General features: G+C 45.1%; 1 protein-coding gene across 1 annotated transcript in view; it reads left to right on the forward strand.

Annotated features, from left to right (window-relative positions):
- Positions 1 to 26810, forward strand: part of WDR11 (WD repeat domain 11) — a 1001187-nt gene that overhangs the window by 822271 nt on the left and 152106 nt on the right. The window contains exons 17-20 of the mRNA XM_069611952.1: positions 6565 to 6671; positions 11399 to 11513; positions 11736 to 11907; positions 23281 to 23389. Coding sequence (XP_069468053.1) covers positions 6565 to 6671; positions 11399 to 11513; positions 11736 to 11907; positions 23281 to 23389 — 503 coding nt within the window. The remainder of the gene's footprint in view (positions 1 to 6564; positions 6672 to 11398; positions 11514 to 11735; positions 11908 to 23280; positions 23390 to 26810) is intronic.

The raw sequence follows: 26810 nt of genomic DNA on the forward strand, positions 1-26810 counted from the left end.
GAGGCATGGAACCCCGTTTTAGAGTTAGGGATAGTTAGGTTGTTCCCTTGCTTTTGAATTGAATAAAGATTTATAGCAATCAGCATGCCATCATTGTGACAACTTCATACTTTTGCACCCGTACATAGTTCACATCCCTTCTGCACAAGACCACAGGCATCCCCATCCATGTTTCAGCCTTGTTGGGCCTCATCAGTGAGTAGTAGTTTGGGTCTCTAGGCCCAGTAGGAATGGGACCCACATCTGGGAAGACCCGTCCGCACTCTGGGTGACTTATGCAGAACAAAAGAGGTGATGCTGGATGGTTTAGAGGTAATCCTAAACTATGGTATTTCTCTGGGCAATCCTCCAGGCCATCCTTCTTCAGCTGGCAATCCATTCCAGAAAGTGAAAGACCATGTGGAAGTCAGGCATGGCAAGGGGCATCAATGCTTTCCAATCTGCAGGGGTCTAATAACTCACCTGTTCCCATAGATGGCATAGATATGGGTTTCAGAAAATATTGTTTTGCTATAAACTTTTCATATAGTTGTGTAGAATTCTGCATAACACATGTAATTCAAGCTTTAGTTCCACAGGCTGAAATCACTCAGTGAGGTTTGTATTTGCAATGAGCAGTCCCCCGAGCCCTCCAAGGGTTGGTCGCAATATCCGGGATGGCTGGGAATCTTAGCAAGCTCCTACCATCTGGGCTATATCCCCAGCACTGCATGGATATCCTTCGGCTCAATGATTTCCTTCTTCCTGGCCATGGACTTTCTGCTGGCCTGGTTCTTTCTGCTTCTCTCAGAAGCTAGGAGCGACCCCTTCCCTGCAATTCAGCTTTCCCTTGGTTTTATCTACTGGCCCATCCTGTAGCTCTCCTTCCTGAGTGTCGGCAATGAAGCAGGGCAACCAGGCCACCCTCCACTCTTGAAAGTACTCTGGCAATGATCAACGTTCCTCTGGCAATGCTGAAAAGCAGCAGAAATATCAAAAGCTACCAAACGGTCAGAGAATGAAGGTAAGCCAAGGGAAGAACTTCCATGGGTTTCAAAGGCCATTATTTAAAGGCTGCCGAATATCTTAACGGATGTCTGCATTTATGAATGCTCCGTAAAAACCTTCTCCAACAAAACTCTGATAATAGGTGTGGATGCCTCCTCCTATTACTCAGCAAAGGAAGTGCACCTTCCTCTGGTGAGGAGCCCACCAGACATTCCCTGGGGTTCTTTAAAAGAACTATATGAAGAATATAGAACACGTCTTTGAAAAGAAGAGTCCATTCTGAAAACTCTGCTCAGAGGAAGGAAAGGGTGAAACAAGAAGGATCTCACCCCAGCTCTAGTATTTGCTAGGAGTTCTCTAGGCACTCCTGCCTCCATAATACCATAAATAGCCTATAAAGTGACCTGACATCTGGCTCCAGCATCTGCTAAGCATTCTCCAGCTACTCGTGGCTCTGGCACCTTTAATAGCCGCGTAACCGACATGTCCCCGGGCTCCAGCATCGGCTAAGCAATCTCCATTACTCCTGCCTCCAACACCTTTTAATAGTCAAGCTATTTGAGGCGGGTGGTCAAGGATTGAGCAAATGTGACTACTTTATCATAAGCCTTATCGAAAGCAGCTCTTAACAAGCAACATGTGCCTCAGCCAATACGCACTTTTATTAAAGACTCTGTTTTTGGAAGGGACTGCTATGTGGACATAATCCACTGCTTTATTGATGTTCACTTTGTCAATGTCTGTGGAAAACATCTCATCAAAGTTCAGATGACAAAAACAGGTTGATTACCTTTTCCATGATAATTCATTAGACTACGAATCAACCCTCCTAAGCAGCCTTGTGCAAGGCACCATCACGTTCCTCTCGCTCAAGGACCATCCCAACAGCTTATCCTGATCCCTAGCCTCCTTGGAGAGAGAGCAGCTGATGTGCATAATACATTGCTCCTTGTTGAGTTAATCCGTTCTTACACACCGCCCATAGCTTCAGAAGAGGTCCCTCCATTCTACGTTTTCCCTTTACTAAAGCAGCCTGTCATGGACCACAGGTCAATAGAGGGTCCAGCAGAAAAGGATGATCACACTGAAAATTGCAAAGTCAATCAAGAGAATAGTGTAGGAGTGAGCCATGAAAGGTTTGGCTGGTCTCCTTTTCAAAACAGCACATATAGTTCCACCATCACCGATAACACTGGGAGGAGACGCTCTTGGTCACTTTCTGTCGGCGCAACCCCGATTTCCTGTGAATCCGCCAGTGCCAATCCAATGGCCCGAGGAGCCACAAGCCATTCTCACTCTGGTTCTTCAGGCTAAAGATGTCCTGCCTGTGTTCCCTGTAAGGAAGGCATGGTATTACACAGTGAAGACAGACACAAGTGATCACAGTTCAAGGGTGTTTATTGAACTTCAATGGGTTGGTAGAACGCCAATCTAAACCTAAATCTAAAGATGGGAGCAAGCTATGACCATCAAATAATAACAACGCAGTCCTAGTGGAGTCTGTCAAAATAAACGGGCCTATACTAATAAAACCATTGCCAATCCTTACATCTAAATACAAAATGGTGTGGGATAACAATGAATGCGAAAGAAAAGTGTTCAAGAAATTATATGTCAGGATAGTTGAACAGTTGGTTTCTTTTCCATACATTTTCAGCATGGGTGAAGACGGCATGTGCGGCCTTCGCACACACTCCGGCTTCTTGGCCACGAGGTAACAGTTCAACACGTAGGCATGAAGACTTTCCGCCAAAGACTCTTATTGCAGAAGGCCTAATCTAACAAACAAAACAATGAAAGTTCCTTTCCTTTGACAGGGTTTTCACTTTCATAAACTCAAGACTGGTCGCCTTCCTTCCGGCTCAGGCCACGGGTCCCCCTCGTTCCGGGCACAGATCCTCTTTTACACAATGTTCACAACTTGGTCTCCTTCGTTCGGGCTCAGACCATGGATCCCCCTTGTTCGGGCTAAGATCCTCTTTTGATACCAGAATCGAACACTTTCGAATGTGCAATGAGTTTGCTTAAACCGTCGCAGGACCACTTTGATTCACTTCCCACAATTTACACTTCACATCAATCTTCTACTTTCGTTTCTCTTGTCAGGATACCGTACAGAGACGTATGACTGAGCACATTCACAGTGCCGGACCACTCCGTCAACGGTATTGTAGCTTTCCTTTTAATGTTCAAATATTCACTAGCGATTTAGCTTCCACTCGCATCTTTTATCACACGCTTCTAACAGTGTTTGTTTTCACAATGTTGCCGCTTGCAACCTTGACTTCAACACAGACCGTTCTGGTATCGGCCTCCCCAACTAACCGGCTGTGTTGTTCTGTCGCTTCTTTGTTCTTGGAGCCAATGTCAATACCACAGTTTCTGCTGCTCCTCCCCGCCTTGGTCAGTTACGCAGAAGGACCCTCAGTATCTCCGACACACAATGCAGGATTCTTTAGCGTGTTTCCCTGGTCTTAGTTTTCTGCCTTGAAGGTTTCTTGAAAGTAACAGCTTCCTGACAAAAAGGTCAAGGGTGTCGCCCCTTTCATGAACCGCTCGTGTCTGGCCATCTTTCTTCCCTTGTTCAGCTGCCAACTCAAAACTGCTGTAACTTTGTGTGTTTTGCCTCACTCAGAGTTTGCTCTTTTATCCATTTGGGGAAGTGTAATGGAAGTCAGGTGTGAGTGATTGTCGATAATTGCCTGACATCGCCTGCCCATAGTATTGCGACATGTCAGATACATGGCTCTGGTGTGAGTCTCTTTTCTCTCAGAGCGGTCTGTCCTTGTAAAATTGTTCGTTCAGGAAAAGGGACAGGGGGTGAGTTTCTAAATATCCCATTAGGTAGGATGGTGTAAAGGTGTTACAGGGAAGAGAGGGATACGGCGTCTCACCATCCGGTGTCCCACTCACCCAGGTGATCCTCCCGCACTGGTCCACCGCCAGGGTCTGGATCCAAAGGCGATAGTTTCTCACAGCCCTCAAAAGAATCCAGGCCAAGAACTGGGAGAAGAGGAAATGCATTTAGGGAATACCCAGCACCTAGGATAGGCTGTGAAGGAATCTGAGGTCAAGCTTCCTGTGGCGGAATGAATGCAGCGTTAAGTGAGAAACAAGAACTCTCCATGTGTGCACGCTCTGTGATTTTTGCGATATCCTATTGGGCTTCTCAAATGCTCACTCATGTTCTTTGTGACGTCTCATTGAACTTTGCACATCTGAAAAACCTGCACACCGTGCCCCTTCACACAGCAAAATCCCTATTTGATTTCTTGATTTTTGAGTAAGCTTGACTAGGGTCCCATTCTCCTGGGTGGACTTCACTAGTCTTTCTCTCTCCTCAATAAAATGAAGAATTTTGCAAATTGCACACTACTCTCCTTTCCCATGGCTGCACCCACCTCTCCATAATACCTCCACGTGGATTGGCTTTCTTGCAGACGTAGGAGTCTCATCTTCAAGATGGTGCATGGCGTCTCTCCTGGCTGCCTCGCCCAGTGTTGCAACTCCAGCCTTAGCTCTCAGCCCGCACGCACCTCCACAGCGCCCTGCTTTCCCTATAGAACTCCCAAGGTAACATTACCTTCCCGCCCTCTCTGCCTCCACTTGCCCCACAGCTGACCTGTTATGGACGTGGATCCTAGCTCAGTCTCAACTAATCTCTGTGTGAACAAATGTATAAACATATGCTCCCAAGTAGCTTGATTTCAGCTTTGTAATGTTGCAGTTGGCCACCGTTTTTTTTTGTTGTTTAACCATTATGCTGTTAATATTCCTATGTACCATGTGCCTATGATGTGCAACTTTGGTAGTTGAAATCATCTTTATGAAAAATAAATGCAAATAGAAACATTTGGGGTAAACAGAACTTGTGGCCTGGGAACCATTTCACTTTAAAAGTGTCGGCAACAAAACATCTCCCTTCACCTTGAAGCATCAAATGTACAAGTCTGGCAGAAAAAAGGGCCTTTTGGGCAGCGGTGATGTTCTTACCCAGCCCTACTAACCAAATAATCAAAACGAGAGTTAAAATCCAAAAGGATTGAATAGCGAAATTAAACCAAGAAGCGATTTTTCAAAAGGAAATCTAGCAAAAGAAAAGCACAAAATAATAAAACCTAATCGGGAGAACTTGAAGTAATAATTTAAGAGATTATTTAAAAAAAAAAGAAATTACCACATGAAATCATATTTGGGTTCCTGAATTTCGTGGATTGGAAGTTACATTTGGTTTTGTCCAGTTATATTTGGCTGCATAGAGTGTAAGTGATGTTTGTGAGGTTGCATCTGGCTGCATACTGTGCAGGTGATCTTTGTGAGGTTGCATTTGTATTTGGCTGCATACAGTGCAAGTGATATTTCTGGGGTTGCATTTGTATTTAGCTGCATACAGTGCAAGTGATGTTTCTGAGGTTGCATTTGGCTGCATACTGTGCAAGTGATGTTTGTGAGGTTGCAGTTGTATTTGGCTGCATACCGTGCAAGTGATATTTGTGAGGTTGCATTTGGCTGCATACTGTGCAAGTGATATTTGTGCAGTTGCATTTGTATTTGGCTGCATACAGTGTAAGTGATGTTTGTGCGGTTGCATTTGTATTTGGCTGCATACTGTGCAAGTGATATTTTGAGGTTGCATTTGGCTGCATACTGTGCAAGTGATATTTGTGAGGTTGCATTTGTATTTGGCTGCATACAGTGTAAGTGATATTTGTGAGGTTGCATTTGTATTTGGCTGCATACTGTGCAAGTGATATTTGTGAGGTTGCATTTAGCTGCATACTGTGCAAGTGATATTTGTGAGGTTGCATTTGTATTTTCCTGCATACAGTGCAAGTGATATTTGTGAGGTTGCATTTGTATTTGGCTGCATACACTAAGTGATATTTGTGAGGTTGCATTTGTATTTGGCTGCATACAGTGCAAGTGATATTTGTGAGGTTGCATTTGTATTTGGCTGCGTACAGTGCAAGTGATATTTGTGAGGTTGCATTTGTATTTGGCTGCATACAGTGTAAGTGATATTTGTGAGGTTGCATTTGGCTGCATACTGTGCAAGTGATATTTGTGAGGTTGCATTTGTATTTGGCTGCATACAGTGCAAGTGATGTTTGTGAGGTTGCATTTGGCTCCCACGTTTGGTTTGGAAGATATCGGGAAAGTCTGTTACTTGTATTCTCCCAAAGGTTTTTTTTGACAACTGCAGATGTGTTCCCTATTGAGTGAGACAACCCTGTAGACTAAGGATATACAGAATTATGCACCTATTGTTGCATTTCATACATCCCAATGTTTTCCCTAAGTGGGCCTTTTTTACTTCCTTGCAGCTTCCCCCAGATTGTTTGCCTCTTGTGGACACTGCTGCACATGGCCAATCACCAATTGTTACTCAGTCTGTTTCCTAGTCCTTGGAATACCTTCTAGTCCATGTGGGGTCAACACCTGCTGTCATCACTGCCTTTTTGTTTTGATGATAGTACTGCCACTAATATGTGTAGGCCACACATTCTGCTTCTTCTGTATAGGATTTAGATAGCAGCCCCCCTGCTCACTTGTTTTTCTGTTTCCCCTTTTCCTCAGGGCAGCATGGGAAGTATTACATGCATCGCATGGAAAGGAGATACCTTGGTACTCGGAGATGTTGATGGAAATCTGAACTTCTGGGATCTAAAGGCCAGGGTCTCCAGGTACAGTGTGCATGTCTCCAGGCCTTTACTCCTCAAAGACCTCAGAGAGAAGTGCAAAGGGAGGGTTTTGATTTCCAGCCCATAGTTTAGTTTCGCCTTTATGTTCAAGGGGAGAACTTAACATTACTGTTTTTTCCTTCTCTTACCTGGAATCACTGCTTATTATCTCCACTTGTTCTGACTCCCACTCAAGTGTAGCCTTTGCATCAACTATGAAGTTAATGCTGTATCTTTATTTCTATTTATTTATAGGCTTTATGTAACTATCAGACCCAAGGGTATGACATCGTTTGTACAGAGATAACAGAGATACTTCAAGTAGTAGCCACGGATAGAGTGTGGTTACTCATATTTGTTGAATAGCGAGGTTTTCACGAGTCACTTGAAGGTAGCGTAGGAATGTACATTTCTGATGTTTGGATGTAGGGAGCTCCAGAGTGAGGGGGCAGTGACACAGAAGCTTACACCTCCTGCTCTGGAGTTTTTGAAACATGGGCTGACCAGAGAGATGCTATTGGTGCTTTGGCTTTTTGATGCCAGCGAGTGAGGAAAGGCTAGAAGAGGTGACTTCTTACTCATCCATCAGAAGGCATAGCTGGTAGCACCATCTGTCACATGGTATCATGTTGCAAGGTTGCTACATGCAACGAGGGGAGGGGCACCTGAGCAATGCCACACAGCCCTTTCAGTTACAATGGTGTATCCTTGGTGATGAGGCCACTGCCAACTGTCCAGGAGCAGTAAGGCCAAAGTTCCAATTATTAGCATCCGGGGGAGTGCGTCTGGCTATTCAGGTGGCCGGGAACACAGGCAGAATCCAATAGTAACTGTCTTTATTCTCTTGGCCACCCGAGCAACGCCTCAGCTGTCTGCCTTTTTTGGCATCTGCCCATGCCCCTTCCTCCTTCCTCCCTCAGTGCCCCCAGTTCCATAATCGGCTACACCCTCCCCCACTTACCTGGCTGCTCTGTTCTGCGACTCAAGGACTGTGCACGCCGGCCCTCTTGCCACTTTCACAACCAACATTAAAATAGTAAATGTGGGTAAAGTGTGCACATACAATATGAGCAGAGACCATTTCACTCTAAAATATTCAATTAAGAGCAAGCAGTGTCACTGACATTTTGGGGGTGGACAAAGCCAGTAAGGGCCTGAGCCCTCGTAGAGGCCCGAGAGAAATTCATGTGCTTCTACTCCTTTTCACTTCATCATTCTCTACTTGTTCTATGATTTCTTGTAGAGACACAAATTAATGAAATTGGATTGAAAGCAAGTGACTTCAGATGTTTTTCCAATACATACGCAAAGTAGGTAAAGGTTGCATTTCAGTAAACCTCTGGGAGGATATAGGCTATAAAGTCTCCAGTTATTCCAGTAGAAGCCACTGGATGCCATTTTGTTTTAGAGGGATGCATACCTATTCAGAAATAATTATGTTTTGATTGGCACCAACAGTATCGTGCTGCACATTGGAGATTGTCTTACCTTTGCTATGACCCTTTCGAGCAGATGGAGAGGAGGCAAATCATAAAAGCAAAGTCCCTCCAATACAAGAGGAAGCTCCACCCACTCCCAAGGAGTGTGAGTTCCAACCTGTTCAAGTAGCAAAATGAACACAGCTTGAGTTTAGACCTCAGGCAGACTGACCTATGCCAAGATGCCCCTGATGATGGGATGACAGGGCAGCCGCTGTGTGGTTTACTTCCTGCTTGTGCCGGGCGTTGTTCAATCTGCTGAGAAGGTTGCCAGAATGTTTCATGAAACCACACTTAAATGTCATGTAATCATTGACATACTGTGGTCAACGGTCCACAATCACATCTCGATGGCCAGAAGGCACAGCTCGTATAAATATGCCCCCCCCCCCTTCCTCGTAGAACAATTGCATGCATGGTCTGTCTGTATCAACCCTCTCTTCCACCTGAAGTAGGCCAAACGTTCTTAGTAGCTGGAATGTTTCCGTTCCATCTTATATTGTTTATATGGCTTTGGCTGTCCAGAGTGACCAAAAATTGTTCTCTCCAGAAGTCAGTGTCACATCAGTCATGTTACAAGGAATGTGTGGTGATTGTCGCCTCCAGTCCAAAGGAAGAAAGTCAGTACTCACTTTCAATTTAGGGTTGTGGTCTTTCAGTGGAGAGCTTCTTCAACCCTCATCGACTGTAGGTCTGACTCCTTGCATTTATTCCTGGACTTTGAATGGATCTGCAGGGATTGAGATGACAAGACCGTAATAGTCAGCTTAAACGTTTCTCTGCACCCTCCTCTTGACTTTAAACATGTGAAGCGTCACCATTTAAGGATGGCCCCACACTGGAGGAGTGTTGTGACAGCCAAGTGACCATTCTTTAGTATACAATCCAAGACCAAGACACACTTTGACTAGTGTGTGGCAGTGCTTCCGTGCCTAGTCTGTCGTACCTGGACCAGCCTGTCGCTCAAAATCAGATCAGAAAAGAAATCCAGAACCATGGTTTTCGTCAGGGTTTTATTTAAAAGTCTGCATTTTGAATTTTCTTTTTCAAATTGATGTGAACCCGCTGTAGGCCCTGCACCACTTTGCTTTCCCCTTTCCTCTTCCACCGCCCATACTTTTACTCTTTTTTAAATTTTTTTATTTTTTTCTGAACATGCTTTGTTGATCTTCAATGAGGACACGATGAAAATATATAATTGAGAGTTGGAACCAGTGAAAAGAGATGTAATTATGTAAATTGCTTTGAAAAGGCCATCTCTTTTAGCGTCTTTGATCATCTGTAGCTTGGTATCCGCTCTGGTGCAGAAAGCTGCCACAAGGCAATTCCATTTGCAGAATGTGGTAAATGAATGGTTGGGTCCCCATCGGTCTCTGCTCATTGAACCAGTGTTAAAATGCATACAAAAGTCACAGCCCTCGGCCAGAGGGTTAGTGGTGACTGGGTGGGGGAGCGTTGTGCAAAGGAGGGGTCAGGAATCACAGACGAGGGATATCTGATAATAACTGAAGGGAGCATGAGAAGAAAATATGGCTGGCGTAGGGCACAGTAGGGAAAGCACAGAAGAGTACATGATGGAATGGGAGACAAGTGAGTGAGGGAGGGAGGGAGGACTGCAGTTGGGGAAATATGGGGGCATCCCTCCATCAAGAAGACTGCAGCAGGGTTAGAGTGGGGAGCTGAAGAAAGCAGATAGTGTGAAAATAAGGATTCCCGTCATTATTTGGATTCCGAAAATCTCCTTATTTTCACACTCTCTGCTTTCCCTATTGTGCTTTTCGCCAGATGGCGTTCGGGTGATTATTTCGATTCCAAAAATTTCGAATCCGAAAATTACGAATTCAATATTTTCAAAGTGTCAACAATCACGAACATCACTCCTCAGCCAAATGCCACCCTTTCGCCCTTGCTTAACTTTTGACGTCACATTTCGCTGTGTACCGCCGACTCTGTCTCCCTGCGACGCCAAATCCCTTCACTTACGTCGATGGGAACCGGTGGCGCAGGGTCCTTTTATTTATTTTAAATGTTATTCTATAGGAAGTGGGGGCCGCCGCAACCCCCGATGCCATTTTAGCAAACAACGGTGCGGGGGACACTCCTGCTTCCGTTATTTGGTATAATGGTACAGTATGGTGTATTTGGTCGACATTTTCAGCTGTACATAATTTTCATACAACCAAAATTCAAACAAATACAGCATATGTTTTCTTTTTTCCTAACATTTCTATGGATTCCTGACAATAATAGCTGGCCATTGAAGAGTTAGCATGGGATTCGGAAAGCTATTCAACAGGTGAAGCAAAACTACATTAGGCAACTTCTTCTGTGTCCAAGATACCAGCAGAATGCGTTGTGCTCTGCGTCTGGGTTGCAAGCAGCACCCCAGGATAGTTTAAGAATGCTGCTGTCTGGCTCAGTGCTGCTTCAGCACCACTTTCTCAAGGCTGTTGGTTCTACCATGTCTAACAGTTTTGCTGTTCATGAGAATTCCATCCAGTGCCCAGGTCATATCCAATTGAAGTCAAAAGAAGCTCCTACCATAACCAGCTTCTAATTGGATGAATTATGTTCATTATTGAACATTACAGTGTTAACTGCCAGCAGCCATCTGCTAACATTCCATTTAAGGGGTTTCAAACAACTTTTTTCGTAAAAGTTAGCGACAGTGGTTCATGTCTGTAACATACTTAAGAAAATGTGCTTTGGCTTCAATGAGGGCTTCCATAATTTTGAATGGTGCAACTATAGTCAACATTTCCATCAGCAAACGGGGGCCTTAACATCCATCGAAGTCATTAGTGTGAGGTTAGACTCTCCTAAATATTACAATGTTCTCCTCATTATGATCCTTTGAAAGGTATTCTCCCATCTCCATATCGGCAGCAGCTTCCTGGCCCAATATGCAGTCTTTCTTCTCTCTCATCCAGTGTTCTACACACCTTGGACATTTATGGAGGACAAAGCCAGGCCTGTGGTCAGGTGGCGTCTACATTACGCCTAAGCGTAGTACTGCAGACAGAAATTCAGTCTATAGGTTCCGATTGTAAGTTGTGTAACCCCTTGTAGACTTATAAACACGTAATTCTGAGCTTCACTTTTCCTCCCACAGTCTCTGTTGCTTTCAGTCAAGGCTGACATTTCACTACTTCCTTTTAATCACTGTTTAAATCTTAGCAACGTTCTCTCTTAAAGTTTTAGTGACGAGCAGAATGTAATTCTCGGGTGGTGCTTCCCTTTTCTCTTCCCCAGGGGGATCCCAACCCACCGGAGCTGGGTGAAGAAGATCCGCTTTGCCCCTGGGAAGGGGAACCAAAAGTTGATTGTGATGTACAACGATGGAGCCGAAGTGTGGGACACAAAAGAGGTGGGACCAACTTTCACATCTGTGACGTCAGTGCAGGTGTTCATGCTCTTGTCTGTGATCTTGAATTAGCGTTCCTTTCATTGTTAAGATCTCTTACTCGATCACCGGTGTCTCCAGAACTTTGATTGTGTGGGCATCAAGTTATTTCCTAACCCTCATGGGCACTGGCAGTAACTTCTTCGGAGAGACCCCGATTATACGTCTTTTAATTATTTTTTTTAGACACAGATGGTGAGCAGTTTGCGGAGTGGCAGGAATGTCAACTTCCGCATTTTGGACGTTGACTGGTGTACATCAGACAAAGTGGTCCTTGCCTCCGATGATGGCTGCATTCGAATCCTGGAGATGTCCATGAAATCGGCATGCTTCAGAATGGATGAGCAAGAGCTGACCGGTAGGAGCCAGAGCCATAACTACGTATTCTTTGCATAAGTGTCTTTATTAATGTACAGGTGTGTCTTAAGTGAGGCAGCCGCTTATGTGCATGGGTGTCTGATACCAAGGGGAAAAGGCTCATCACTGGATGTCTGATGAGCAATACCTGCTGGATTGCAGGGCTTGTGAAAATAACACGGTACTGCAAATGTACCCACAGACACAGCATTATCTTCAAGCCGTTCTAACGAGGTCTTGAACGTACAAGGTATCATGCATCCAAAGAACCTGGATATTGACACTCCCATGCACTAAAAAAATATTTTTAAAAACCCTCGATGATGCGTGACCCATGCCAAGGTTGTAAAAAAACGAATAGTAACCCATACTAACAAAGATTGTGTAAAATGATGCTGTTGTGCAGCGTGGCTTCATCAATCGGGGGCGTTCTTCCTCTACTAGTCGCTGTCATCCTCGTATCTCCTTTGGGTGCTTCATCTGTTGCTAATGCTAATAGCTGGTTGGCGACCCAGAGTTTGCTGATCTTTTGGAAACTATTAAACATTCTTCGTCTCTTGAGGTTATTTCCCTAATAACCTAATTAATGTGATGAGAGAATCGTGTGTGCTTGGACATGTGGAAAGTTTTGAGAGACAGAGCGGCCTTTAGTTATTTACATCACTGCCTTTTTTGACCTACTAGCTATCGTATCTATGCATTGGGTTGTCTTCGAATCATGTGTTGGTTATGATAGCGTTCTAGTTTGTGATAAGTATTGTTTGCTTTTTTTGCATAAGTGAACTTATGTGGTGGCATGACAAGAAGAAGGACAATTATACATGTATAATTATTGTTAATCATCTCCTCAAAGAAGCTGCCCCTGATGCTGAAAGGTTGTCCCAGATTACGTAGATGTGCATAGTCTTACACCTTGTGTACGGATTGTTAAAGAGCGGTATGCGAGTACCCCTCAAACCTGGTCACCTTTTAACCAGTCTCGGTTCTTTGCATCTTACTCGCGCCAATATTCTCCATATTTTACTTACGTGTGTCTTGCCCTATTGCTAGAATGCCAGGCTCTGAGTATTCTTCAGGCTAACAGTGACCCTCTGATGGCTGCTGGTGCATTTGCCATCATTCTTTAAGGAACACTGCAGGCATCAGCATGTTAGTAAACAGTGATTGATAATTGGGATGAAAACCCGCCTTGACATGCATGATTACTATTAAGACTGATATCTAGATTGATAATTCACAGGGTTTCCCAAAAGAGCATATGGGCCGCAAGCAGGAAACACAAGGATAACAGTAAATGTCCATTGTTGCCTTTAGGTGATTTAAGGTTGGCATTACTCTAGCACGATAAGCCTTTATAATTCCTAGGCAATCAATCTTGTTCAAATGTCCAAACCAGGCTCACATGTTCAGTTAGAATACTTCAAAAGTGCCTGCATGCCAATCATATGTATTATAAGCTAAAGTACAGTATGCAGGGTCTGAGCTCGCAGTAGGATCCGGTTGCGGGTCCAAACATGAGGATTAAATTGCTCTGTGGAGCTTTAAAGCTCCAGTGTTTATCAACGCAGGCCGCAAAAGCCTGGACATCTTTTACAGGATCTGTGGATATGGCCAACCACGAGAAGTTCCTCCAATGCTGATCGGAGGACACACGTATGAATCTAATGTGCACAGTTAGTGGTCAGAAAGGGGTGCTGCATGGTGTACTGGCCCTTGTACAGAGCGTGCTAAGCAATGGACTGCCACTGCAGAGTAACAGAAGGGGTGATCGATTTCCTATGGATAACTGTGATTCGCAATGGTGCTGACGCCATCTGCATCTGTTCTGCACACAAAACCTCTGGGAGGCCAAGATAGACTCTGGTTTTGACATTACTTTTGCTGTCACTGTTGAGGTCCGCTAAGCAATAGCCAGGAAAACAAGTATATTTAAGAAAATTGCATTTTACAGAAGAGTCCTGCCGTCCTGATGCCTCGGGTAATGCTTCACTACCTCACTAACCTTTCTTCCTACATTTGACGGCTTTCGGAGGATTCTGCTTTTTGTTTCACTTTCCCTTTCTCTGAACTCACTCTAATATTTGGCCATTACTTAATGGGGACATAGTCGACCCCCCTGCGCTTTTGATGTTCTATTGCACAGAGATATGAGGAAGGTGGTCTGTAAAATTTAAAAGGAGAGTTGATGCAAAAGACCTTGCTCTATTCCTGCTGAGGCAAAGAAGACCCTAGAATCACCTGCTGTGCTGGGATTGCCAAGGTTAGCTGTGCTGAGGCAGCCCAGATGTCCCCTTTATTTAGCGATCAAGAACTTAATGGAGCTTTGAAGATTCACCCCTCACTTGAACTTGAACCTGGACAAATTACACACAAACATGATCACTCAACTCAGGTTAAATATTAGTAAACTTAAAAGCTAGGAAGTCTGTACAGATCAGTCGATAACCTGTACCTGGGCTCCGGGGATGGGTGAGGACCTTATCCACTTCCTTTGATGAGTTATTCAAGAAAATTGAGTAACTACAAGTGCACGAGAACACCCAGCTTTATTCAAACATAAACTGCCGGGAAAATATTCTCGATCGTTATAATACGAAAACACAAGCTTTTAAATGAAAAACACATCATAAATGGCATCATGGTAAGTAATAAGAAAACACTTTTATTGACTCATCCTACTGGTTACTAAAATATAACACCTATATGTTCTATAGACGAAGGCTACTAATATTGGATATTCTTTAACTGACAGGTTTTCCTAGGTTTGTCCTAATAAACAATTTTACATTTCATATCATTTCATTGGTTGGCTCTATACGAGGGTAGCCAACCTAGCGGACAGAATTCATATTGGTTGGCAGTTTGCTCATCTAACCTTGGTCACTTTAATATGATCTCAAGGTGTGTGGTGAGGAAGGAGAGATGAATGGGCTGCTATAATCCAATTTGAAGAAGTTACTCCCTTCTCGTTCCCAAGCCTGAGACCTTATCAGCCAGGTTGTTCATGGCCTTGGCTTGTCGCCCCTGTGTCTGGATGTACCATGGGTTTTGCAGATACGCTAGCTAGTTGAGCCTGGAATACATTATCACTGTTCCGATCATATGGTAAGGACCACTGTTCAGAACTCATTTTCGTCTATTTATGGAGTTTCCTGCTATGCTAGCCCGTGTATGCTGTGCTGTGTTTATTAATTAGGAAGCTGTTTGGCACGGTAGCTGTTTGCACCCGGAGATCAAGGCTTTCTGCACTTTCTCACTGCTATCAATAGAAACTAATTAACTTTATGATTATATAAAAAATGGGGTGGAATTGCGCTTGACACCATTAAGATAAGAAACTACAATCAAAATACAGTATTTTAATGAAATGAAATGAAGAACAGCCGACACATGTTTCGACACTCGGGTCGTCTTCAAGGCATAAGGAATGATGAGTGGCAAAAGGGACCTTTCTATTTGTCCTACACTTGATTCACCGAGCGATATATTCGTCCCAGCCAATTCGGCATTTCTTATACGTATTTTCATCATTTGCAAGACGTCCTTCAACGGGTACAACCCAACCAATCTCCATTTGGATTCTTATACTTATTTGCCACTCATCATTCCTTATGCCTTGAAAACGACCCGAGTGTCAAAACACGTGTCGGCTGTTCTTCATTTCATTAAAATACTGTATTTTGATTGTAGTTTCTTATCTTAATGGTGTCAAGCGCAATTCCACCCCCTTTATTATATAATTGTTAATACAATACCAACCTGTGTAGATAGGTTGGCGGGAACTGGACTGCTGCTCACACCTTTCCATGGATTTATTTTCTTTTAAATCCAAACAGTGATAATTACCGCACAGGTACCTTGTTGCGAGTCCACAATCCATGTTTTTTAATTAACTTTATGGTTGCATGCTGTGTGCTTCTGGAGAATGTTTTCTAGTGTGGTTTTGATTCCTTGTTGGAGCCCCCTTCCTTACTGACCTTGACGCCTGAGCATCTGTCCGAACATTGTGAGGCTTGAGATTGCAAGCAAAGCAGTTTGATGTCAGGAATCAGTTTTTCAGAATAAAGGCATTTCAAAGTTCTAACCAATGGTGGTACTCTGGTTCAATCTCGTCTCGTACGTTGTATGTTGACATACATTATTCCCTGCCCATGTATTTTTCAACCTATCCCTATCTACGCCCATCTTTATGCTACTTGTGTAACCCTCTCTGTGTATTCAGCAACCTTTTTCTAAACTTCTCACCCTACTTGTGTTGGGGCACAACCTATTCTACTCTTTATGGCGGTTGCATTATCACTAATGTTTAAACTGGTTGTTTACAGGTCACTTGTCAGCTTGTACCTTGGTTCACATTTGTCAACATCTGAGGGCGGAACCAGACTTTGTGTTGATTTTTGCTGCATCATCGCAAGATGGCTAATCCCTAATATTTGAGCTGGCCATTGTTCCAGCATTAGCAAAGCCATCACTCTTATTAGACTTAGAAAATCTAACCCAGTTTTTACCAACTTGCAAGTTTTGTGGGAAAGGCAGTAGCATGTAAGGACAAGCTGTTGAAGTCTGGTGTTTGATCATGTAGGTGTCACCGTCCACCTACATAATGCTGCTACATGTAGACTTGGATTCACGCGTATTTGATATCAGATGTATTCTGGTCTGAAATTAAGATTCAATGAACAGGTGCTAAAACCAGCTCCTGGGTGCCAGGCATCACCCAGTAGGCCGGAGCTACCGCTGGGGAACCAGGGGCGAGTAGGCAGTGCACCGCAAATCTAACTTAATCATGATTTGCACACTTTAACTTTTTGTGCATTAGGTATGATTCATTATGTTTAAATGTATACTAGATGTGTCCTAATTCTTCTAATTTATTATTCTAAAATACTCAAAGTTAATGTCACACATGCATGTGTGTAAGGAATGAAGGGGCCAGGGGAGCCAAAAGTATCTCCTGGCAACTATTGTTTTCAAGCTAACCAGGGTCTCGCAGGCTAGAGGCAAGTGTGAAATAACTCCCTTCAATTTCGAATCCTGGATGTTCAGTGACCATGGCTATGATTATTTATGTTTTTGTATGGTGATGTGATGAGTTGTATTTTTTTACTTTTAAAACTATGAAATAAATGTTTGGCTGTTGCACAGCTATTTGGAATTTATGTTTGGATCATAGGAACACACATGCTCCTGAAACATTGTGCAGTGGGAATCTGGAATGTAATGCAATGTACAATGGAACAAGCATGTGCCAGTGCAATACGTGTATAATAACTTTACTTCGAAGGGATTGTGTCCTCCGACGTATTCCTTATCTTGATAGATCATCTCCAGCTTGCTGGCCTCGGAAACATTTTTCAGTAGAGGGTGCTGCGCGTCGACGTCCCTCGAGCCGATGTTTCTCGAAAGCCTCCGTTTCGGTGCCGACGTCATCATGTGTATAAATAGACTCGCGCAGAATCCGTTGCTCAGTTCCGTTTTTCCGCGCTTCGTGGGCCTCAGAATCGTGTTGCTCAGTTCGTTAGTCAGATATATTCTTCATTATTCCTCGAGAATACCAACTCTTACTCAATGGCTTCCTCATCTGAACCGGCGACTCCACAGTCCAGCTTCAAAAAATGTCGAGACTGTGGAAAGAAAATGTAGTTGACAGATCCTCACAGGATTTGTTTGTGGTGCCTGGGATCGGAGCACCAATGTTCGGAGTGCGAGGACTGCATGTCCATGACGGCGAAAGCCTTGAAGGAGCGTAAGGGGAAGCTTTAGAGAGGTAAGACAGTTAAAACTCCTTCGAAAGTTTCCTTGGCAGAGTCGAGACATTCGTCTCCTCGCCGACACAGGAAACATTCTCGTTCTAGGTTCGAAGCAGTTCCCACCACTCTTCGAGATCCAAGCATTCGAGTAAGAGATGTCGAAGATCCCCTTCCTCGTCGTCTTCTTCTGTTTTCCCGGAAAGAGTCACCTGCCCCAAAAAACGTAGCTCTCAGGCTGAGTGGGAGGAATTCCATAAAAGGATGCTTAGCGTCTTCGAGAAAGCAGCCTCGACCCCCTCGAAGACGGCTGAGGGTGATACCCTGGGTGAAAGACCCGAAAAATCAAAACGCTGTGAGTCGTTGCACCCGGTGAAAGAAACTACTCGAGAGCGTCACGAACCCTCGAGCAAAGGCACTGTGCCATCGACGCCATCGTCGAAAGTCCCTTCGCATAAATCTGCGTCATCAACGCCATTATCGAAGGGCTCATCGACGCATAGGTCGATTAAATCGACGCCGTCTTCGACGCCGACAAAGAACAAACCCCTGGCCGTCACTACCTCACAGCCAGTGGTCATACCCAGGGCCTCTAACACGACTTTGAGAATGTCATTGACAACCTCGAGTAGGATTCCTATCCTCTCAAGCTCTTCGAGGCCTCTTCCGATCTTCTCGACGCCTTTTTCTGTGTTTTCGAAGCCTTTAACGCCTGCGTCGACGGCGTCAACGTTTTCTCAACCAATTATGACAAATTTGGCCCCTTCTGCTCTGGAAATGGGATTTAAGCCATTTCCAAGGTCTGATCATTTCAGACCTTTGTCTTCAATTTATGAAGAAGGGGAGGATTCGGATCAAGAAAGACCCTGAACCAGAGGAATTTACCTCTGAGGAAAATAGGTTAAAGGACCTTAGAGAATCTTTACATGAGGCAAGTGGGTTAGATACTTCCCCAGAAATAGAATTTGCCAAACCAGACCCAGGAGAACATGCCGAAACCCCTTACAGAATTTTAATGGCAAGGATTATAGAATTCATGGGTTGGTCTACACCTTCACCTGCATTCCAACAGGATGCCCTTACAGACATTTTAGTTAAAGGCTCACAGGAGGGTCCTGTGGTTCCATTTCACACTGCATTACAAAGAAAAATATTGGCTAACCGGGAAACCCCTGAGGTTATCCCGGCAGTTAACAAGATGTTATCAGCCAAATATAGGGTATCTGCTACTGACCCTGAATTTTTGTCTAAACATCCAACTCCAAAGAGTCTGGTGGTTCAAGCAGCAACTGCATCAGGCAGTAGATCGGCATATCCTACTGTTCCAAAGGACAGGGATGACAAAAGATACGACTCTATGGCTAAGAAAGTCTTTTCTGCATGTAGCATGGCGTTGAAATCTATTAACGCTACTTGTACGCTCCCAAGGTTAAGCTACAAACTTTGGGAGTGTGCTTCATCAGCGGCTGACTGCCTCCCAGAGGGAGAAGAAAGGGAAGCGTTTCTAAACATCATTAAGGATGGTAAAGACGCAATGTGCGAATCCCTTCAAACTGGCATTGATTCTGCTGACAGTATCAGTAGGGCCATGGCGGCAAGTACTACAACCTGCAGATTTGCGTGGTTGCGAAAGTCTGGGTTTGCTTCAGATGTACAAGCCAGACTTTTAAATATGCCCTTTGACGGCTCTTCTTTGTTTGGTAAGAAGGCGGATGACAGTCTAGAACAGTTACAGACATCCAAAGCAGCAGCAAAATCTCTGGGAGCTGCAATCTGCCAAACGCCATATCGCCCTTCAGGAACCTCTTGGAGAGGTAAGTCCTTTCGCTTTTATTCCACATTCGGAAAAGGCAGAGGACAGTCGGTTCAAAGAGGTAAAAAAAAAATTCACCCGAGGTGGACGGGGTAAAAATACAAAAGCCGCAGCAGCAGGTGCCTCTTTACCCTCTGCATCTGCATCAGCCGCCTCTAAATCACTCAAGACACCAGTAGGGGGCAGGCTAACTCAACATCTGACGGAATGGCAGGCTATTACATCAGATGCTTGGGCATTGGAGACAGTTGCCCAAGGTTACTGCCTGCCTTTTCTACGCATTCCTCAGAGTCATCCACCGGGGAACAGCTCTCTGAAAGTTCCAGATCTGCTCCTCTCGCAGGAAATTGTAGACCTGCTGGAGAAAGGTGCCATAGAACCGGTACGTGTAGCGGAGAGGAACAAGGCCTGGTACTCCTACTTCCTAATACTGAAGGACGGAGGACTGAGACCTATCTTGGACTTCCGAGAATTGAACAAGTTCCTCAGGAAGCACACGTTCAAGATGGTAACTCTCAGATCCTTCAGGCCCTCCAGCTCCAGGACTGGCTGGTATCTCTGGACCTTCAGGATGCTTATTTCCATGTGCCAATCCATCTCAAACACAGGAAATACCTGAGGTTCGCAATTGGTGGCTATCATTATCAATTTCGAGTTCTGCCATTTGGGCTGACCTCTGCCCTGAGGGTCTTCACCAAGCTAATGTCGGTAGTGGCTGCAAGTCTAAGGAGGGAAGGGATTCACGTCTACCCCTACCTGGACGATTGGCTGATCAGAGCTGTATCTCCGGAACAAGCTCAGATCCAGCTAGATTATGTCTGCCACTTCCTTCACAAACTGGGCTTCTCCCTCAATTTAAAGAAGTCGCAGATGATACCATCACAGAGACTCCAGTTCATTGGAGCGGTCCTGGACACTTCCCTGGGAAAAGCCTCGCCACCAGAGGTGAGGGCTCAAGATGTTCTGCAGATGGTCACCAAGTTTCAAAATGCCCAACGTCTCCCAGCCTTCGACTTTTTGAGGTTGCTAGGCCTCATGGCATCCTGCATCTTCCTTGTGCCAGAGGCTCGCCTGAGAATGAGATCTCTTCAGTGGGCACTAAGAACTCAGTGGTCGCAATTCTCAGGGAGAATGACAGATCTCCTTCAGGTTCCGGACAAGGTGGCTCGAGACCTTCAGTGGTGGGCCTGTCAGGAGAACATTTTGAAAGGAGAACTGTTTTGGAAACCATGGCCGGAGAAAACAGTAGTCACAGATGCCTCACTCACGGGGTCGGGAGCCCATGCCAACGACTTGACCATCAGCGGTTGTTGGTCTCCATCGGAGTCCAGACTACATATCAACCTGTTAGAGCTGAGAGCAATCAGACTAGCGCTGAAGGCTTTTCTGCCATCTGTACAGGGGAAAAATGTCCTGATAATGATGGACAACACAGAGGCCATGCACTACCTCAACAAAAGAGTAGGCATAGGATCACTGCCTCTGTGCAGAGAGGCAATGCAGCTCTGGTTTTGGCCAATCCAAGAAGGAATCTCTCTATCGGCAGTTCACTTAGCCGGAGAGGAAAACTTGACGGCGGACACTCTGAGCAGGCAGAGCACAGTCTCCCACGAGTGGGAACTAGCTCAGGGAGTCCTTCAACAGATCTTCACCCTTTGGGGAACCCCTCAAGTGGATCTGTTCGCCACCAGCATCAACAGAAAGTGTGATCAGTTTTGTTCAAGGGAATTTCCCCCGAGAGGAGCTCTAGGGGACGCGTTCGTAGTGGACTGGGAGTTTCCACTTCTGTACGCATTTCCTCCAGTCCCCGTCATTCCTCAAATGATCAGGAGGTTGAGAAGGTTCCGGAAAGCCATGATCCTAATTGCCCCGGACTGGGCCAGGAGAATGTGTTACCCGGACCTTCTGGACATGTCCATCTGCCCTCCAACTCGTCTTCCACTCAAGGAGAATCTTCTCTCGCAGAAGGGAGGTCAGGTTCTCCATCCAGACATCAGAACCCTCAACCTTCACGCTTGGTATCTGAAAGGTTGAGATACAAGGATTGGGACCTCCCAGATGACGTCATGGAGTTGTTGCTTTCGACCAGAAGGCCAGCAACAAAGACTTTATACCGCTGCCGTTGGAACAAATTTTGCAGCTGGTGTAGAGAAAAGAATATTGATCCCTTTTCATGTGGTACACCAACGGTGTTATCTTTTCTACTCTATTTGGCAAATTCGGGCCTTCAGGTTGGCACTATCAAGGGCTATCTCGCAGCACTATCGATCTTCAAGTGCACTGCAGAGGAACCATCGTATTTCAAGTTACCCTTAGTAATACAATTTCTGAAGGGATTAACCAATGTCTATCCTCCAAGACCATTCCAAGTTCCCTTATGGGACTTAAATTTAGTCTTAAATTTCCTGATGGGTACTCCTTTTGAACCACTCCACTCTTGTTCGCTAAGATTTCTCACCCTTAAAACTGTCTTTTTAGTGGCATTGACATCTGCTAGGAGGGTGAGCGAATTATAAGCTCTATCTTGTAGACCCCCTCGTACAATTTTTCATAAAGACAAAGTTGTCCTACAAGTGAAGCCTAATTTCCACCCTAAGGAAGGTGGTTTCTGAATTCCACATCACTCAGAAGATTACCTTTCCTTCATTCTATCGCCTTCCCCATCTGGGGAAAGAGGAAGAAAGGCTACATAGGCTGGACCCAAGGCGGGCTTTGAGCTTTTACATCAGCAAACTTGCTAGGATTAGGCAAGCAGACCAACTGTTCGTAGGTTACTCAGGGCACAAATTGGTATTACCGATAACAAAACAGACCATTTCCAGATGGATTATTTTGGCCATTCTGGAATGTTACAAACGGGCAGGGAAAGAGCCTCCTCAAAATCTTAGGGCTCATTCAACCAGGGGTATCACAGTCTCTTCGGCCCTCCCAAGAGGGGTACCGATTCGAGACATATGTGCGGCTGCCACATGGTCGTCTGCACATAACTTCACAAAATTTTGCAACCTGGATTCCTCCTCTAGCCAAGAGACTAGATTTGGCAAAGCTGTGCTGCATTCTGATCATTCTTGATGGGAAACATGGCAATTTTACTCCCACCTCCAGTTACACACCACTGCTATGGGAGTCTATCAAGATAAGGAATACGTCGGAGGACACAATCCCTTCGAAGAACAAGTTACTTCTTACCTGGTAACGTTCTTTCGATGGGATGTTCCTCCGATGTATTCCTCATCGCCCCTCCCATCCAACCCCTCAGTAAAACTTCCCTTGTGGTTACAGCTTACGCTCCTTCAGGGTCAATAACCAATTCATGTAAAGCAACTGTTAAACGTCAAAACGGAACTGAGCAATGGACGCTGCGCGAGTCTATTTATACGCATGATGGCGTCGGCGCCGATACGGAGGCTGTCGAGGGACATCGGCTCGAGGGACGAAGACGCGCAGCGCCCTCTACTGAACATTTTTTCTGAGGCCAGCAGGCTGGAGATGATCTATCAAGATAAGGAATATGTCGGAGGAACATCCCATCGAAAGAACGTTACCAGGTAAGAAGTAACTTGTTCTTCTGAAGTGTGGACTGAGTCATTGTGGGTGTTTAAGGGCTGGCCTATAACATATGTAGCGTTCGTCAGAGATGGGTGTTTGAGAAGAAATTTTACAGTCCTGAACATGGAAACGGTCCCTCCTCTATTCTGTATTGGTGAACATGTGTGTATTAGGACAAACCCAATGTGTAAAAGATAATGGCTATTTATTCCATGTACGTTCATTGTTTGTACTATTACTAGACATCCTTCTGTTTGTTTTTCAGACCCTGTTTGGTGTCCCTATCTCCTGACCCCAAGAGCCTCCTTGGCGACGAAGGCCTTCCTCCTGCACCAGCCCTGGAACGAGAAGCATTCTCTGGATATCTCCCACATGTAAGATCATGATTGGCTGGGAGTATGTTATCAGTGGACTTTGGTAGGTTTCAGATCTGGCGAGTATATGGTTAAGATGAGAAGTAAGTGGCCCGCTCAGTGCTTATTGATTACATCCTTTACTTGCTCTAGCCTTTGAACGAGAAGCATTCTCCTGGATATGTCCCTCCTTTAAGAGTGCCAGGTGTAGGGAGTATTGCACCGTTCAAATCTGAGGTGGGCATCAAAAAGGATGGAGCATTGTGGGTGGTGAACACACATGTCACATGGTTCCTTTTAGAGGAATGCCCACGTTGAAGACTACAGTCAAGTTTTTGCAAGAGCAGCCATTGCTGAGCCCTGGAACTCCAGTACACAAAGCAACTTCCATTGCCACTGCTTCTTTCTCCAAGCTCATTCCCCATTGGCAGAACCATCCCTGGAGTGCTTTAGTTGAATGTCTAGCCTTCTAATTAGCCTGCCATCTAGATTTCTTCCCATCTCCCATGCCTCCCTTCCTTCCTCGTCAACCAATTAGCCCTTTGCTTTCCATGCCATTTTCCTATGACCTTGATTTCACTTCTTCCTACACCTGGCAAGGAATATTCTACCCTTACCCACCTGAAAACCTTACTTCCTTCGCCCCGGGATCATGTGACCATATCAGTGCCACATATCAGGGGCCCCAGGGAAAAGTTGGTGACACACTGAGGGGAGCACCTTATGAGGACTGCTAGAGTATTTGCTAGCATGAGTTCAGGAGCTTTCTCTTGCTCTAATTTGAATCTTGTTTTGATACTGAGGTGTGACTGAGGGTTGTCTGCTCTCATTCAGGGGCTGTTCGGGTACTATGGGGATCCATGACCAGAGCCCCTGTAAAATACTTAGAGTTTTGAAAGAAACAAAATATGTGGGACATCTTTTTCACCCACAAAGATGTGATAAGATTCCCTGGGGTCACACTTTGCAATATAGAAGGTACTTAATGCTGTACCACTATCTAACCCCTGTGAGGCTAGGAGGTGAGCCTGCTCCGTATGGCCCTCCCTAGGGGTCTGGGAAAGTGGCAACTAGCTGGGTGAAGGCTAAATCGAGATAGATGGGCTCCTCTCTCTTTGTTTGTTCGATGTTAAAAGGTTTATCAGCTTCCCCAAAGCCCAATGCACCTCTTTCTGTTTTGTCGAGTTTGCTCTCATTAAACTGAGGGAATAATGCATTTTCCAAACTTCTTTGGGCAATTTGATCCCCATGATGCACTTCAAATGGTATTATACCATGATTATGTAAAAGAACCTTTACGTCCCCTCAGAAGTCGGTGTCAATGGTGCCTGCTAAAACGTCTATACCGAACTTCCATGCTAGGTCAGATTTTGGGGCTAACCTGATGTAACACCCTGGAGTGGGGGGAGGGGTATCAAAACCAAATTGGTAGGAATCCTTCCTCTTTTCCCAGGGGGAATGATGGCTTCCCTACTGCTACCAATATCGAAACCTATTTGATTCTTTTGTGGCAACAGAAGGACTAGAAGCTCAATGTCTACGTTTTTGAAATTGTAGGGTTCCCCAATTTGTTTCAATTGAGTCACATCCCATTTCCTGACACCATATGTAAGGAACTCATGGTGGCAACAGTAAAGACATACACAAGCGATCACAGTTCAAGGGTGTTTATTCAACTTTATAATGGGTGAGATAAACACCTAATCTAAACCTAAATCTAAGATGGGAGCAACCTACGACCATCAAATAATATTAAGGCAGTCCTAGCAGCGTCTTGTCAAATAAAAAAGGCCTATACTAAAAACCCTATTGCCAATAATTACCACTAAGTTACAAAAAGAGTGTGGGTTAACGTTCACCAGAAAAGAAAAGTGTTCACAAAATGATAAGTCAGGATGGTATGGCTGGGTCGTCTTCCCCACATTTTTCGCACGGGACAATGTGGGACTTCTGAACACAGCACACTTCTGGGCATCTCCAGCACGAGGTTCACAATTCCAGTTCAACAATACCAGAACCTTCAGGAGCCAAGTCTATTTTCTACAAAGTATCTTGCCTAAGAAGGCCTGATATATCAAAACAACAAAGTTCCTTCTGTAATCTTGCACCTTGGGCCGATTACTCTTTGCCCCTGGGATCTCCCTCCGTCGGGCTTCGGATTCTCCTTACAACTTGGGCCTCCCACCATCGGGTTCACTACGGCCTTTCAAATGCAGCTTACAATATTCAAGAGCCTTAATGTCTTTTTAAACAACTTCTTACTGCGGACAGCCCTCTGCCGGGTTTTCTCGTCAAACAATGTTCACAGGTGTATTACTCTTCACTCCAACTTGTAGGCATACCTCTGTCGGGTTCACATCTGCTGCTCTCAGTTCACTTTGCTTTATCACGATACAGGATTTACTTCTCTTTGTTTTCCACTTGGCAATGGGTCAAAGAGTGTACAAGGGATTTGACGTGACCATTGTATGAACACTACGACACCTCACGCCACCCTTTCCTAGGGCCTTCTGGTACTTACAGTTTGAATACACGAGAGCCAGCAAGAGTCCTTCGACTGAGCACTCCTACGGCGCCTGACCACTCTGCAGCTGGCCCTTCTCTGGGCTTTCTCAAAAGTTCAAACGCACAAGTTCTTTGTTCTCAAGTTCTTGCGTTCATCTAATGTTGCCACTTGCAACCTCGGGCTTCAACACAGTTCAGTTTTCTATCAGCTTTCTCCAACTCACCGACTGTCTTGAGTCCGCTTGGCTTGCTACTGGAATCAAGGATGGTACCACGGTAGCCAGCATGCCTCCCTGCCTGTGTTATCAATGCTGGAGGCCCCCGTGCACCGTTGACATCTGTTGCTCCACACCTCAGCTATGCTTCCCGGTCTTGTAATTCCCTTTTCAGAGGCTTTGCAGGTCTGAGTTGAAAAGGGCAAGGGCAATTCACCCTTTGTCGTCCCTCCTGGTCTTGCCGCCTTTTTCCTCGGTTTGAACTGACGGTTCAGTGTAACTTTTTCCTCGATCGTTCAGCCTTGCTCGTAGTGTGCTCTCGTGCTCTGCCTTTTATCCCTTTGGGGAAGGTAAAGGGCCATCAGGTGTGCGTGGTTGTCAATTGCCTGACTCTGCCTGACCTGTGTGTTTGGCCATTTCAGGTAAACGGCTCTGGTGCTAGTATGTTGTCTGTTACAGTGCAAGAAAGTGTTGTGTCGGAAAAGGGATGGGCTAGAGCTTCTAAGTATTCTACATTGTAGGATGGGGAAAAGGTCATACGAGGAAGGGGGTACCTTGTCTCAACCTTTGGTGTCCCAATTCCACTCCCTGAAGACCCCTCATCGAGGTGATTCCCCCCCACTGGTCCACCTCCTGGACCGGGATCCAATAGCGATGGCCGTGTCCTTGCCACCTAGATGACAGATCTCCGGGGACTAGCAGGTGAGACACCTTCAGGTTTC

This window comes from Ambystoma mexicanum, chromosome 8 (genome assembly GCF_040938575.1).
Source record: "Ambystoma mexicanum isolate Mex_15411 chromosome 8, UKY_AmexF1_1, whole genome shotgun sequence".
In the NCBI taxonomy this organism is placed as follows: Eukaryota; Metazoa; Chordata; class Amphibia; order Caudata; family Ambystomatidae; genus Ambystoma; species Ambystoma mexicanum.